The sequence below is a fragment of the Trichomycterus rosablanca genome, chromosome 3, assembly GCF_030014385.1.
Source record: "Trichomycterus rosablanca isolate fTriRos1 chromosome 3, fTriRos1.hap1, whole genome shotgun sequence".
NCBI lineage: Eukaryota > Metazoa > Chordata > Actinopteri > Siluriformes > Trichomycteridae > Trichomycterus > Trichomycterus rosablanca.
Window position 1 is genome coordinate 23,164,526 of NC_085990.1, and position 15,999 is coordinate 23,180,524.

The window sequence follows — 15,999 nt, forward strand, 5'->3', positions numbered from 1 at the left end:
TGAGCCCAGAGAACTTTACACCACTTTTGGACATGGTTAACATTAAGCTTCTTTTTGACACAGTACAGTTTTAAGTGGTATTTGTAAATGTAACTACGTATTGTAGTGCTTGGCAAAGGTTTGCCAAAGTAATCCCTTGTCCATATGGTTATATTAGCTGTTGATGAATTGTGGTTTTTGAAGCAGTGTCATCTGAGGTATTAGAGATCACAGGGGTTCAGCTTAGGCTTGCGCCCTTGCCTGTTTCTGCTTTGTTTTCATACACCACTGTTATCAGTTATTAATCTTCAAAAAACAATTTGATGAACATATAGTATACCAAAACAAAATAATAATAGATACCACTATTAAGTAAACCTGTCCCAAATGCAGTTTTGACTCTAAAAGTAATAAAGATGATCATAGTAAAGTAGTAAACAAACATCATAAACAACATTTAGACCACAGAACAGATGTAAATTTGCAATTCCAAACCTTTGGCTGATCCTGTTGTTGTAATCTTTAGTTTCAATTTCATGAACTTTATTTTTATCGTGCAGACAAATAAGGTCTTGCCGCTTCCTATGTAAGATTTCCTCAAACTTAGAAATCTGTGCTTCTGTTTCATACATCTGACAAATGACAAGCAAGATAGTCATAGCAATTTTTTAAATGTTACCAGGCACATACAATTACATTATTGTATATTTTGCAAAACAGTTTATATAAATCTTTCACATATTCACTTGGGCTTATTAACATACTGTTTTCAGTTTAAGTATGTAGAGGATGAACCCGTAATAAATATGAGAAAAAATATGATCAAAAAGTATGATCAAAAAGTATGATTTTAGTCTTATAAGTCTAATAAGACTCTTGCACAGGACTACCAAAGAAATCCTGTGTATTTCAGTGTAACAGGTTATAGTACTGATTGATAAGAGCTGCAATCTAGGCCAGAGTTACAATATAACTTGACAAAATACTCACTCACTCACTTAACCGCTTATCCACCTAGGGTCACGGGGGGTGCTGGAGTCACACACACACACACACACACACACACACACACACACACACACACACACACACCTATATGGCAATTCAGTGTCTCCATTTAACCTGACTGCATATTTTTTGGACTGTGGGAGGAAACGGGAGCTCCCGAAGGAAACCCACGCAGACATGGGGAGAACATGCAAACTCTGCACAGAAAGGACCTGGACCGCCCCGCACGACAACATAGACCAAAAAAAAACATGAACACCACTTGTGAAACCATTTGTATTCCAAATAACATTTTATAAAGATTTCGAAACTTGATAAATGTAAGAAATGCAGTTTTTAACTGTGATCTTTAAGGATGGTAAACAATGCAAAAATGTACCCACTGTGCACAAAAGCAGTATTTTTATGTGTCCATTTTCTATTTATTTATTTATTTATTTATTTATTTATTTATTTATTTATTTATTAAAGCTCAGTGCTTACTGTACTTTACAATGTTTATGCATTGTTATATAACTAACATTAACCTCCTTCTTTTTGTTTTTTAAATTAAATGAAACCCTTTTTAATTTAAAAGCTTTTAAATAGTACCATTCTAATAGACAATACTGTGACTCTAGTTGTACGAAACCTCATCTTTATTCCTCAGCCCCCCAGGAAAATAAGCAACAGAAATCTTAAATCACTGATTTTTCAAGTGAATGATTTCTAAACAGATTACCTAACAGATAATAACATTTAAATAATTATTAAATATTTATTCTTTTGAAATCATTTACTACAATCCTTTGAAGGCTGCTAAGTTTTTGTTAGAGGTGCTAATAATTCTGAAAATAGCAATATGTACCTAGTAGTGAAAATGTGTTTTTATTCTTTATGAATGCACTAAAGCATTTGTTTACACAAGAATAATCACTATTTAGTTTATTTCCACTTTTAGCCAGAATAAATTGTAGTACAGTACATTATGTACGTCTCTAAATAATATTGTTGCGGACCAAAAGACAACATGGGCCTTTCCTGCCCTCCAGAGGAAGTAAGGAATGTCGCTCTTGACATGTTTTGATAACTCGTAACCAAAAAAATATTATTATTATAAAACATAAAATAATCACAAAAATCACATATATATAGTCATGTGAAAAAGTTAGGACACCACATGAAAACCTTTGTCTTTTTGAACATATTTAAACATATGGACATTTGAGCTTTATTTGAACAGTACTGAGAGATGGAGCTTATATAACTAAACAAATAAAATGTTAAAAAAATACTTTTAAACACAAGTTGTAAAATGTAATAAACAAAAATGGAAATTTATTGTGAGGAAAAAGTTAAGACATCCCCACATTTATTACTACTTAAAATGTCTAAAATTAGAATCCGGTGCACCACATCAGCTGCAATAATTAGACCATCGTTAGAGGACATTGCAGTTTTATTTAAACCTCAGACATTAGTTAGGTTTGCTCTTGATTGTTGAAGTTAGTGGTATCACCATGGTGAGATCTAAAGAGCTCTCTGAGGCCTCCAAAAAGAAGATTGTAGATGCATATAAGTCTGGGAAGGGATTTAAAAAGATCTCAAAACAATTAGAAATCAGCCATTCCACTGTCCAGAAAAAAATTTACAAGTGGTGAACATTTAAAACAACTGCCAACATGGCCAGGTCAGGCCGTCCTAGCAAATTTAGCCCAAGAGCACACCGCAAGATGCGTCAAGAAGTCTCCAATAATCCTACAATGTCATTATGGTTGATAGCAAGGTCTTGCCACAGTTGATAGCAAGGTACATGCATCTACCAATTTGGTATATGAAGTGGAAGATTGATGTTTATAATGACTTGTTAATAGGTCATTCTTGTTAACACACAGTACATTATATTAGCATACATTACATAATGCGATATCATTAAGTAGTAGAGACAATATACAGTACAGAGATTAAAGAGTTTTGCATAGATTAAAGGTTTTATGCATAAACTAATCTTCCTTCACTTTCCTGAGGAATCATAATAATAATAATTTTGGCTAAACACTAAGCCATGTGGCTGGATTCATAAGGTTTGCCTGCACTGAATGAACAGATTCATAAACACACTACCATACCAAAAACATTATAGTAAGGGTACATGAAATAGCATTAATTCATGTCTTATTTCATGAGTGATTAATAATTGATTCCTACATGTAATACATTAATGAATTCATTATGAATATGCACAAGTTCATTTTGTCTAATGTAAGTGGTGGACAAGGTACACAAACCATGTAGTTGAGTTAAAGTAGAGATATCCAAGGTAAAATATTACTCCAGTAAAAGTAGTAGTAAAAGTAAAAATAATCTTTACACTCACTTGAGTAAAAGTACTAAAGTATTTACCTTCAAATGTATGAAAGTAAAAGTAGCATGATTTATTATGGCTCTAATGTTTTCTTATCATTTCTGTAACAAGACTCTTGATTAATCAACTCATTTTAGGTGAAAAGACTCTAGTGTCATTAATTAATCTGACACTAATGTTTATTAAAATTATCATAAGAACAAAACACTGATTGGTGTGATCACTTCACGCTTCTTTCATTTTGACAATGTTACGATTTTATTCAAACATAAACCAAAAGGAACCACAGATTGTTCATAATGTAGTGGAGAAAAAAGTAAGACATTTGACTACCAAATGTGGTGGAGTTAAAGTAAAAACTCACCCAAAATGGAAATACAGATACACAAAAAAACAACTTAAGTATAGTAACTAGTTACATTTACTTAGTAACTGTCCACCACTGCTAATGTATGCCTTAATGCAGGAGCAATATATTAATTATTTTAGTAATTAAGGTACAAGTGTCATCAGTTATTCATTAGATTCATACAGGCCATCAGGATAACCATCACAAATATTACCTCATGTCATGTTTGTGGTGCTTAAACTGAAAAGTGAAATATTCCTTGTTTAATTTTATGTTCTGTTGCGGATTAAATAACTGAAGATTTGTCATGAAATCACTGAAAATGCTTGCTAAGTAGTGGAAATGAATGTGGCTCTATGGGTTGAAAGAGAATGTTTGGAACTATTCACTAGCCCCACAACCCGGAAGCTGCGCAGAAAAATGTCCCGCCCCCGTTACAACGGTTCCCTATGGGAGTGTCGCCACTCTGTTCTCTCTACCGCTCTGGTGCAAACCAAACACAGCATTTGTGCACAAGAACCTCATACCAACTGTAAGGCATGGAGGTGGAAATGTTATGGTTTGGGGCTGCTTTGTAGCAGCAGGGCCTGGCAAGCTCTCCATTATAAAATCCAAGATGAATTCTTCACTGTATCAGAGGGTGCTTGAAGAAAATGTAAGACCATCTGTCCAAAAACTGAAGCTGAAGTGGAAGTGGACCATGCAGCATGACAACGACCCAAAACAATCCAGTAAATCCACCAAGGAATGGTTTAAAAGAAAGAAATGGAGAGTTCTGGAATGGCCAAGTCAAAGCCTGGATCTTAATCCTATTGAGATGCTGTGGGGTGATTTGCAAAACTTTCTCCTAGTCGATGTCAGAGACTGGTAGATGGTTATAGGAAACGTCTAATTGAGATTATTTCAGCCAAAGGGGAAAATACCAGCTATAAGGGCATAGGGTGTCCTAACTTTTTCCTCACAATAAATTTCCATTTTTGTTCATTACATTTTACAACGTGAGTTTAAAAGTAGTTTTTGTTTAAGTTTTATTTGTTTAGTTACATAAGCTCCATCTCTCAGTACTGTTCAAATGAAGCTCAAATGTCCATATATTTAAATATGTTCAAAAACATATTTTATACTGTATGTTTTAAACTGTACATATACCAGCTTTTTTTTTAATGCATTTTCTCCCCATTTTCCTCCCGATTTAGTGCACTCAATTTTTGTCTTCCGCTGCTGAGAGATACCAGATTGCATCCAAGGAGAGCACGTCGCTGTACACGCCTCTTCCGACACGTGTGCAGCCCTCCTCTTCTCGCCCATGCACTCTGCACAGGCGTCTCTTCCACCAATCAGGGTCCTTACACAGCGTATGAAGACCCACCCACCCACACATAGTCCGGTCCCCACCCTGCAGATACGGTGGCCAATTAGTATCTACTGCAGGCACTGCCAATTATGCCCACCAGATGGCGCCCAGCCGACCGGTGGAAACAAAGAGTTTCAAACCGAGGAGTTTAAAAACTCGGTGCTGGTGTGCTAGGCACCAACTATTTAATAATATTAATTGTACTTACAGTTGCTTTAATCTGATTTTGAAGGTTCAGAAGTCCATCTTGTTTTCTTCCAAGTTCACCATTTTGTCTTTCTAGTTTTGCTTTTAGATCCACAATCTGTTGGTGAAAACAAATATTAATTAATATTAACACATAAGTGGTATTTAGTCTTGATCATTTGTCAACCATTAATAGTATACTCAATATAACTTACAACATTGTATATTTTGGTCTCTTCAGCTTTAAAAAGGGAAATCTGCTGTAGTATGGCATCAAGTTGGTTGTCTTTTAATTCAGCCTTCCTTTCAGTTTTACTAACTTTGTTACAGTAAATGTCCCAGTAGGACTTCAACCGCTTGAGTTCATTGCTGAAAAAGAGACATTGACTTTCACAATAACTTTACACAATGAATTCAGTCATGAGTAACCAATAACGTAGATTTTATATAACTGATATTATACATTCTAATCAAGAATTAACAACCACTTGCTACCTCACTGTAGAGCACAAATTTAAAAAATAATTTTATTTGTTGAAGAAAATAAGGTTGTGACATTGATATAACCATGTAAAATGCCCCTTAATTGTGCCACTATTACAAGCAGCAAATGCAAGCTTTTTACTGCTGTGAGAAATAAGATAACTTCTGAGTATAAACTGTTTGTTAAAGGTTCTGCCGCAATATCTCAGAGGAGTTAAAGAACTGATGACTGAAGATTAATCTTGAGTATCTTCTGGTAATAAGCTAAATTCATGGTTCCCACATCAGAAAAGACCAGAAAACATAAACACCACTTGTGAAACCAGTTGTATTCCCAAATACATTTTGCATTATATATTATAGCAAGTCCTGAAGCAGCAAAGGCCCAGAAGCAGCAAATCATATCCTTACCATCACTGTATTTGAATGGTTGTATAATATTCTTATTGTGAAATACTGTGGGAACTTTATGCCAAATCTAAGCCATTCAGTCCATAACTTCTGAAAAAAATTTCAACTTTAACTCAGTCAATAAAATGCTGTCCCAAAAGGGTCATCAAGCCCAATTGTCAAAAAACGCTTTTCTTTGACAATTGAGAGATGATGCTTCAAGTTTCTCCAGGTTAGCAAAGATTTTTACCCATCACCTCTTACTGATTCCAAGTTTGCCAAGTCTCTGCCCAACATTAAAAAGAGCCAAATACATTCGGAATTTATCACAATAAAATCACGCAATATAAGGAAAAATTCAGGTAGTATAGGGCCCCCACGAATACTCACTTCACAAGGGCCCATAAATGTTTGCGTCCACTTGACCAGATTTGGTTCTGCTTTTTTTGTGAATAAGCAGTCAAGTCAGAAAGTCAGCACACCCCTTTAATGTTCTCCACATTTTATTACGTTACAGACTCATTCTATAATAGATTGCATTCTTTTTTGCCTCAAACATCTACACACAATCACCAATAACTATGAAGTGAAAACAGGGTTTAGAAAATATGCAATTTTATGTTACTGACAAAAATGGTTTATTTAGAGGTTACATATCTGTACACACCCTTAGCCTAATACTTGGTTGATGCACCTTTGGAAGCAATTTCAGTTTCAAGGCGTCTTGGGAAGAAAGCCACGAGCTTGGCACACTTGTTTCTGGACATTTTTGCCCATTCCTCCAGGCATATCCTTGCAAGCTCCATCAGGTTGGATGGGGAGCGTCTGTACACAGCCATTTTCAGCTCCTTCCACAGATGTTCGATTGGATTCAGGTCTGGGCTCTGGCTGGGCCACTCTAGGACATTCCCTGAATTGTCTTATTGTGAGCTACTTAGTGTAGAATTTTGTGACAAAAAAATGAACTCAATCTATTATACTGTAGAATGAGTGTGTAATGTAATAAAACGTGGAGAAGGTGAAAAAGGTGTGCAGACTTTCCGACTTGACTGTACACTGTATAACTTATTCTGCATATTGGCTGTTATTGCTAATGATGAGTGGTAATACAGTCATTCTAAATGTGTTTAAAAAAAAAAGTAAAATTCTCCATTATTCCATACATTATTCTGTATCACAATAATGAAATAAACTATGATATTTCTTTAAATGTATATTTAAAAAATAATCAAAAAGTTACATATCTTATGAACATGATTTTACTAAACCCCAACTCTAATTCACAGCAATACAATGCTTTATATTTCTACCTAAATGTAATGATGTACCTTAATATATTTAATGAAGTAACAGAACATGAGGGAGAAAGGGTTTTTTTGCTGTGCACTTAGCTTACACTAAATAAACTTAGTAATACTTTTTTTTTTTCAAAATACTCTGTTTTCTAGAAATTGCAATACACTGCTAATAACAAAACATTTGAAGATGTACGCTAAAAATAAAATAATTTCCTGATTTGTAGCTATTTACTTACATTTGATCTTTAAGCTGATTATGGACATCATTAAGCATTATGGTCATCATCCCTCTTTCGTTATTCATTTGCAGTTCCTTATTCTCCAACTCCTGCTGGCAACTGATTGCCTCATGGTATATCTTGGTGAACATCACACTAGTCTAAATAAAAATACATACATTAAAAAACACACACATACACACACACAAACACACACTACTAATATACATTTGTAGTTCCAAAGTACACCAGTAACAAAGTCATTGGCTAACCTCCCTATTTTCCTCCCAATTTAACCATATCAGATTACCTATTTGCATTACGCTTCCTCTCTACTGATGCTGACTTCCACTCCTGACCGAGGAAAGCCATGACTAACACACGCACTCTCTGACACGTTTGCAGTAGCCGAATGCATATTTTTACCTGTGCGAGGCGAGTTCATATGTACTAAGATTCGTGCATGTAGTCAAGCACTGATTACATTATCCCTTGCCTCTGTGCAGGTGCCATCAATCAGCCAGCAGAGGTCATAGATGCATCAGTTATGAGAAATTCCCTCTGGCACCCTTACTACAAACTGCAACCAATCATTGTTCGTGTAGGTGCACAGCCTGCCGGTTGCAGAGCCAAGATTCAAACTCGCACGTTTGAGATGTCAGCTTTGGTGTGCTAGCATGTTTTACTGCTGCACTACCAAAGCACATTTTTTGTTTTACATAAGCAGTAACAAATTAGAACAGACATAAATCAAACCCTTAGCAAATACCTGGATTTCCACATTAACTACCCATAAATGCAAAGCATAAGCCAAGTAATAATAAACAATTACATTTTGCCTAACTATTGTCATTTATCTTTTTTAATAAATTATCTTATTATTTTAACTAGACAAAAAAATAAGGAAGTGTGTGATTCATTGTATTTAATAGCTGATAAGCGTTAAAGATGAACGCTATACAGTCTCAATTAAATGGTGGTCCAACTTGCCGCTGACTCAAGCAGGGAGCGAGAATTCGAGGAGTCAGGTCTGCCTATGCAGTGACACTCTAACTGTACTAAACACACATAACAGGAGAAAGCGCTACGTGGAACTACAACCATGGCCAGCCAGCCAGCCAGCTTCTCAGACCACCAACCCACTGTCAAAGTTCTGATTTCTTTCTTCTATAAGGCTAAGCTAAAAAAGGCAGAAAACAAGAGGTGTGGTCAGGGGGAGTTTGAGGAACCATTTCACATTGAAGAATCAGAAATGATTTCCAAAACTGTGATAGCGGGATGCAGTGTACAATAAGCACATAGATTGGCAAGAATAGAGAACTCTCTTCAAAAGTAAGAATGCACACTGGCCCTCTATCTTAACAACTGCACTTAGTTTAATGACTCAGTGCTGCACTGACCTCCGGGCCCCAAGGTGCACTGGAATATGTAACCCGTTTAGAACTAGTGGGTCGATTTACATTTCCTGCCACAAGACAAATTTAATTTTAAACAGCACACATACCACAAAATGCAGCTATTAAATGATCATCTCCTTTGTTTAAGAAAAATATTTATTCCAAATTTTTTATTACCCATGTACAAGAGTGTTCCCCACCACCACCACAACCAAACCTAATAACTGGCTGTAAGCTACTCATGGGACGGTTTACCACTGTTTCAAGTTTTCTCCATTTGTGGATAATGGCTCTCAATGTGGTTCAGTGAAATCCCAAAGCCACAGGAAAAGCTTTTGTAGCCATTTACAGGTAGATTTTTAAATATTTAGTTTCACATCCATATTTCAGTCTCTTTAGAACATGACATCATGTGCTGCTTTTTGACACCTTCTAGCCTGATTCTGGTAGTAATCATGCCTAGGTATGGTTAGCAAAAAAAAAATTTAATCAGCATCTAAGGGGGCAATTACTTTTTCACAAAGGACCCAGTGTGCCTGAATACCTTTTTAATTAAATAATGAAATCCTCATTTAAATTTACTTAAGTCATATTAATGTAATATTAAAATTAGTTTGATAATCTGAAACATGAGAGTGCAAAATACACAAACATAAAGAAGGAAGCTGATCCAGATGACATACCAGTGATGCATGTAAATCTTTAGAATAGATGAAAATTGAGCTTTTTTCCAAAGCTCTTTGGGTGTTATTGTCTCCAATCACCAAAAGATCGGAAAAGCATCTCGTTGCTTCGAAAAAAGCTTAAGATTCACACTGATTTTCCATTCTATAGTTATTTTAGTTTAAATCCTCCTGCCCCCGCCCGTCCCTAAAATTATATCTTATATGAAACCGGTCCATGCTGCAAAAAAGGTTGGGGACCGCTGTACAAAAAGACAGTGGAAATGACAGCTGTGGTCAGGAGTCCATGGTTCATCCAAAGTGTTATCAGTAAAACGTCCAAAAGACACCATCTGTCATGGTATGGGGGTGCATTAGTACTGTGTGACAAATATGTGTTTGTTTGTTTATTAGGATTTTAACGTCATGTTTTACACTTTGGTTACGTTCCTAACAGAAACAGTAGTTACTGCTTACACAAGGTTCATCAGTTCACAAGTTTTAATATCAAACACAGTCATGGACAATTTTGTATCTCCAGTTCACTTCACTTGCATGTTTTTGGACTGTGGAAGGAAACCGGAGCTCCTGAAGGAAACCCACGCAGACACAGGGAGAACATGCAAACCCCACACAGAAAGGACCCGGACCACCTCACTTGGGGAGCCAACCCAAGACCTTTTTGCTGTGAGGCAACAGCACTTCCCACTGAGCCACTGTGCCGCCCCGACAAACATGTGTAAAGGTACCCTTGACGAGAAGGCATTTATTGGGATTTTAGAGAAACACATGCTGCTATCATGGCGACATCTTTTCCAGTGAAGTCCATGGCTTCAGAGACACTGAATATGTGTGCTTGACTGGCCTGCCTGCAGTCCAGATCTGTCTCCTATTTAAAATTTATGGTGCAGCATGATGAGGAAAATCAGACAATGGCAAACATGAACTGTTAAGCAGCTGAAGTCTCAAGTGAGCAAGGACAAAAAATGCACAAACTGCAACAATTAGTGTCCTCAGTTACCAAACCATTATAAAGTCTAACCAATACGCAAGGTGATGGAACACATTGCTAAACATGCCTCTATCCCAACTTTTTTGAAGTGTGTTGCAGAAATCAAATACCAAGTGTGTTTATCATTACAAAATACTATTAAGTTACTAAGAAACCAAAATCAACCCTCTTAAAAGGTCACTTTCAACACCACTTTAAATTTTTAAGGTTCTACTCACAATACAATGGAGCCCTGCTGGTGACATTCCATTTAACTAAAAAAATTGCATGGCCATGCCATATTAACATGTAGGAATGGGATCCTAATGCATGGAACACTATAATTAAGCCATCGTCAGGACTTAGCAAGGAATCAGAACGAGATATGCAATGATGAGATAATCTAAGTTTGGTTAAACGCTTACCTTTTTGATTTCATATACATGAATCCCAAATCTCCATATATAAATGAAATACAAAGGATATCACCAGCGGGGCAGCATACCATAGAAATAATTCTACAATTTTAAAAAAAGTAATATATGTTTTCAATGTAAACAGCATGCCCAGCCAAGTCTGATTGTTCCCACCTTAGTATGGCCTGATTTTATCTGCTTTATGACTGCCATCTCCAGTTGCAGCTTCTTCTTTACAAGTTGGTCATGTTTCCTTACAAAATCAATATCCTTAACCAGCTGACAATTCTGTGTCTCACTGTGGCTTAGGCTGTTTCTCAGTTGCTTCATTCGATCTTTCTTTACCTCAAGATGCCATTTTAACTCTGTGATGTCTTTGGTGCAGGCTTCATACTCTAGATAGCAAACAAAAGTTATTTTAGACTTTCATTATGGGTTTTCCAAAAGCAATATGACAATATTCCAAACCAGCATGGTTGAAAAATTGCATACATGAACATACTGATGTAAACAATTCTACAACGTAAATTTAACAGTGTGTCATATACTTCCAGGTCCTTGTTACCAATAATTCACAACAGCTCTTAATATACAGCTGTAAAAAAAACCTTTGGAATCACCTGGATTTCTGCATTACTAATAAAATGCGGTTTGTTACCTGCCCCAATTATACACAAAAACTAAATAACACACACAGTATTGGACTGTTCATGGCTTTTATTTAGCAGCTTTAAAACATGATCCCTTCCTAACATATGCATAGTGTTCTTTTTTTTCTCAAAACGTTTGTGTTTTGCATTTCGTCTCATTTGTCTTATCATGTCTCATCCTTTTCCTAGAAGCTCTGTGGAACATTCAGTTTAGTCTTGGGCAAACATAAGGTGGGCTGCAATGATTTTTTTACAGCAGTGTCCTGCCAAAAATCTATTCTTGTTCAGCATTTTTTAAACAATAGAAATATAAACAGAGTGTTTTTACATCTTGTACAGTCTACAGTAGGTCTTCTACTGTTACCCTTAGTTTCTCTCACATTTTCCATTGTGCTTTTGGGGGTGATCTCAATAGGATGTCCACTCCTAGTAAAAATACCAACAGCTCTAATTTTTCTCTATTTGTAGACAATTCGACTAGCTGTGGATAGGTCTTTAGCAAAGCTTTTGTAGCCTTTAAAAAAAAAAAAAAAAAAACATTTGTCAGTAACCAGTCTTTATATACCTTTACATACTGGTCAAAGCACCTGTGAAACCACACTTCCAATCACATTTTCTTAACTGAAACACCATTTGCCAATGAACTCTTGTACAAGTAATTACCACAAGGGTTCACATACTTTTTATAAATACAATATGTACAGTACGACTATTTGTTTATTAGTTTAACCTAGATCACACCACATTTTGTTAGTAATCAATGCAGAAATCCAGGTTCGCCTAACCTTTTTACCCAAACTTCAAGCCTCCCCTAAACAAATGTATGTAAATGGTTGTGTTATGTAACTGCATGTTACTGCTTAAACAGTATAAAAAGCAACGTTAAATGTAAGTTTTATAAGTATAAATTACAAACCCTAACATAGGGACATTTGGAAAATTGCAATAAAAACTGACAAAAAATATTTAACTTACAAAAGTACAAAGTAAATATTTGTCATGCTTTGACCAATCTAATTGTGTTTTGAAAATATAAACAAATTTAAAATTTGATAACATCAATACCCTTTGAGTTTGGGACAGGTTTATGAATATATTAAGTTACATCACATTGAAACATCCCACAATAAACAAAGGAATTAATAAAAGGTAAGGGTAGCATGATTGCGTATTAAAAGAGGATCCACCAAAGGCTAAGTCTTTGCAGGCACTTACACTTACAGTCTTACACTTTTTAATTATTTGAGAAATAAGGATACTTATTTTTGCTTGATAGAAGACTTCAGCTGCTCAACAATCAATGGCTGCTGCTGTTTGATTCTCCTATCATAAAGCGACATTTACTTTTAAAAGGAGACAGATCTGGACTGCAGATAGGCCAGTCAAGCACATGTACTCTCTATGAAGCCACACTGTTGTAGTGCATGCAGAATGAGGCCTGGCACTGTTGTGCTGAATTTACCACAGAAAAGATGTCTCGGTGATGACAGCATATATCTAAAATACCAATATTCGCCTCCGCATCACTGGTACCTTTACACATGCAAGTGACCCATGCTGTGGGCACTGATCCACCTCATTCTGCTGATAATAGTCTAGATGGTCATGTTTATCTTTGGTACATAGCACTAGATGTTCCTTTTTCCTGAAGCTGAAACATGGACTCATCTGATGGCACACATTTGTCTTTCAGATTATCTAAGATATGAGCTTGGGCCCAAAGAACACAGTGGCCTTTCTGCATAGAAATTATGTATAGGTTTCTCTTTGCTTAACATAATTTCAGGTTGCATTTTTAATGCAGTGTTAAGTAACAATGCTTTTCTGAAGTACTCCCGGGGTGCTTGTGCTTCCCATATGATGGCTTAAAATCATTTTCAGCCTCGGCCTACCATGACTAAGATTACTCTGGATTCCTTGAATCTGTTCACAATATTATCTATGGTAGAAGGTGAAATGCCTGAATTATGTGCAATCCTGCTTTGAGAAAAGTTATTTTTTAATTGAATGACAACTCTCCCACAATGTTTGGCACAAAGTAATGTGCCACATCCCACCATTGCTTGCAAAGACTGAGCCTTTGGTCAAGCATCCATTTATGCCTAATTATAAAACGCTCACCTTTTTAGCAATTCACCTGCTTATTTGTGTGTTATTTGAACTTAAATATTCTACATTATTTTGCCCTGTTCCTTTTTTGAGTGTGTTTCAAGCAATTAAAAATTAATTACAAAACGTTTTTATTTACAAAATACAATCAAGATGATCTGCCAAAACTTCTTTATTTTAAGTCATTTCTTTGTACCTTTGTCAGGTAAATAAAGGTTTAAGATAATTAACAAATCACAGATTCTTGTTTTTATTGCAATTTTTTTAAAATTATTGTATTTTGTTTTTCAATCAGAATGAACCTATCTGAACTGCCACAGGAAACTGCTGTTGTTTCCAGACAAAGAGACTGTTCTGCTTCGTTCTTAGTCTCTGTGCCTTTTGATGTTCCTCTTGCAGTTCCTTCTTGGCCTCTTGTAGATCTGACTCCAGATTCTTGATATGAGACAGCACCTTAAGCAAGATCCTTTTCCAGAAAGGGCTCAATGTTTTACTTTCTACATGCATACAAAAGATAATTATAAGCTGAAAATTATTACGGCTGTGTATGGAATTAAATTGTATCAGGGGACAGTGAAATAAAGTAAAAAAAAAAAAAAAAGTTTAAAATAAACATACCATAATTACTTTGAAGGCTTATGCTTTCAATATGAAATTCAGCTGGTGTTATATCAATCTTAGAATTGGTAGAATCAAACCTTAATAAATACAAATAAAGAATAAAGAAATAAACAGCAAAAATAAATTACCCTGATGTGGAGTCATGGTCGTAATACTGCAAGCAATGTACATACCTCCATACATCATTTTGATTTCCTTCTTCAAAATGATCATATAGATTATTACTCTCCTTTAAAACAAACAAAAAAATATACGACATACTTGAATTATATACAAAAGACATATACAAAAGACAGATATTCAAGTCAGCATTAAATATACATGTGACTTTGAAAACTATTTTGCAAATAATAAATCTAAAGTACACCAATCTGAAATTAATTTCATTTATGCATCACTGAGGCAATAATGTGTGACTAGGCACTGGGTAATACAGACAAGACAGGATCTGCCAATCAGGTGCCCTGGGCAAAACTGTAGATGCCATACCTTAGTAGATTCCTATAACAAAAGATATCACCCAAGTCACTTGACACTCCTCTACATAACATTTTTGACATCACTAAACTTTTCAACTGTTTTACACATCAATAATTAATTACAACAAAAGCACACACAAAAAGTAGCAGACAAGCTAAGGTCTGATAAAGTTTACCAATTATTCAGGTTAATAAGTGCTTTGCTGTCCTAATAAACTCGTTCTACTTTTGCATAGGCAAATATAATCCAGTTATGGTCACATTTTCAAGAAATGCCTGGCCTGCAGTTCATACACATTACCACTGGGAAAAACTTGCAACAGCCACAGACAATGTCAACAATAAACACAATGCTACAACTAAGAATGTTTTTTCTTGTAAATGTGCTTGTCATAATGCTTTTTTGCAGTAAATTATGTTGAGATTCATGTTCTTGAGATGCTGCATTTAATGTGTTTTAATTTTATTATGAGAAATCCAGAAACAACCAAAAGATCTGAAGTCTGCAATGACCTAAAAACCTTAATGTGAGAAACCTTTAATGTGAGACTCAACATTGTTGACAATCCCAGTAATAACTCTCATAATAAAACAGGCCTAACCAACTGTCTGCGAGTCGCCATCGGACGTCACCTGGAATCCTTAGGTCACAAACCATTGAGACTGTGTCTGTTTACCGTGGCAGGTGTAAGCCAAAACAAAATCAAAAAGTATGTCATAATAACTTAATTAAAATTAATCTAAATGAGCATCATGAAAACCATAGTAGGGCCATAGTAGTAATTGTAAATGAAATAATTACAGATAATTGTCTTAGTGCACTTTGTTTAACCGAGACCTGGGCTAGATCTGATGAGTATCTAAGTTTAAATGAAGCATCTCCTCCGGGATACAGTTATGAACATAAGCCACGTCTTAGCGGTCGTGGTGGAGGAATAGCCACAATTTATGATATACCTGTAGGTCTTACTGTAAAATCATCTCCCATAACAAACTCGTTTGAAGTTCTTATCTCTGACATAACCAATAAATGTTCATCTGATAAAACTAGTATGTTTAAGCTGG

General features: G+C 35.6%; 1 protein-coding gene across 13 annotated transcripts in view; it reads right to left on the minus strand.

Annotated features, from left to right (window-relative positions):
- Positions 1-15,999, minus strand: part of LOC134309777 (coiled-coil domain-containing protein 178) — a 73,746-nt gene that overhangs the window by 46,571 nt on the left and 11,176 nt on the right. For 11 of the 13 annotated variants that reach the window (XM_062991072.1, XM_062991070.1, XM_062991071.1 and 8 more), the window contains 8 exons: positions 14,629-14,684; positions 14,453-14,532; positions 14,137-14,331; positions 11,250-11,470; positions 7,628-7,770; positions 5,436-5,589; positions 5,243-5,338; positions 475-611 (listed from right to left, as the gene is read on the minus strand). In XM_062991072.1, coding sequence (XP_062847142.1) covers positions 475-611; positions 5,243-5,338; positions 5,436-5,589; positions 7,628-7,770; positions 11,250-11,470; positions 14,137-14,331; positions 14,453-14,532; positions 14,629-14,684 — 1,082 coding nt within the window. Of the gene's footprint in view, positions 1-474; positions 612-5,242; positions 5,339-5,435; positions 5,590-7,627; positions 7,771-11,249; positions 11,471-14,136; positions 14,332-14,452; positions 14,533-14,583; positions 14,685-15,999 lie in introns of all 13 variants that reach the window. The other 2 variants (XM_062991081.1, XM_062991080.1) reach the window with 2 other exon arrangements.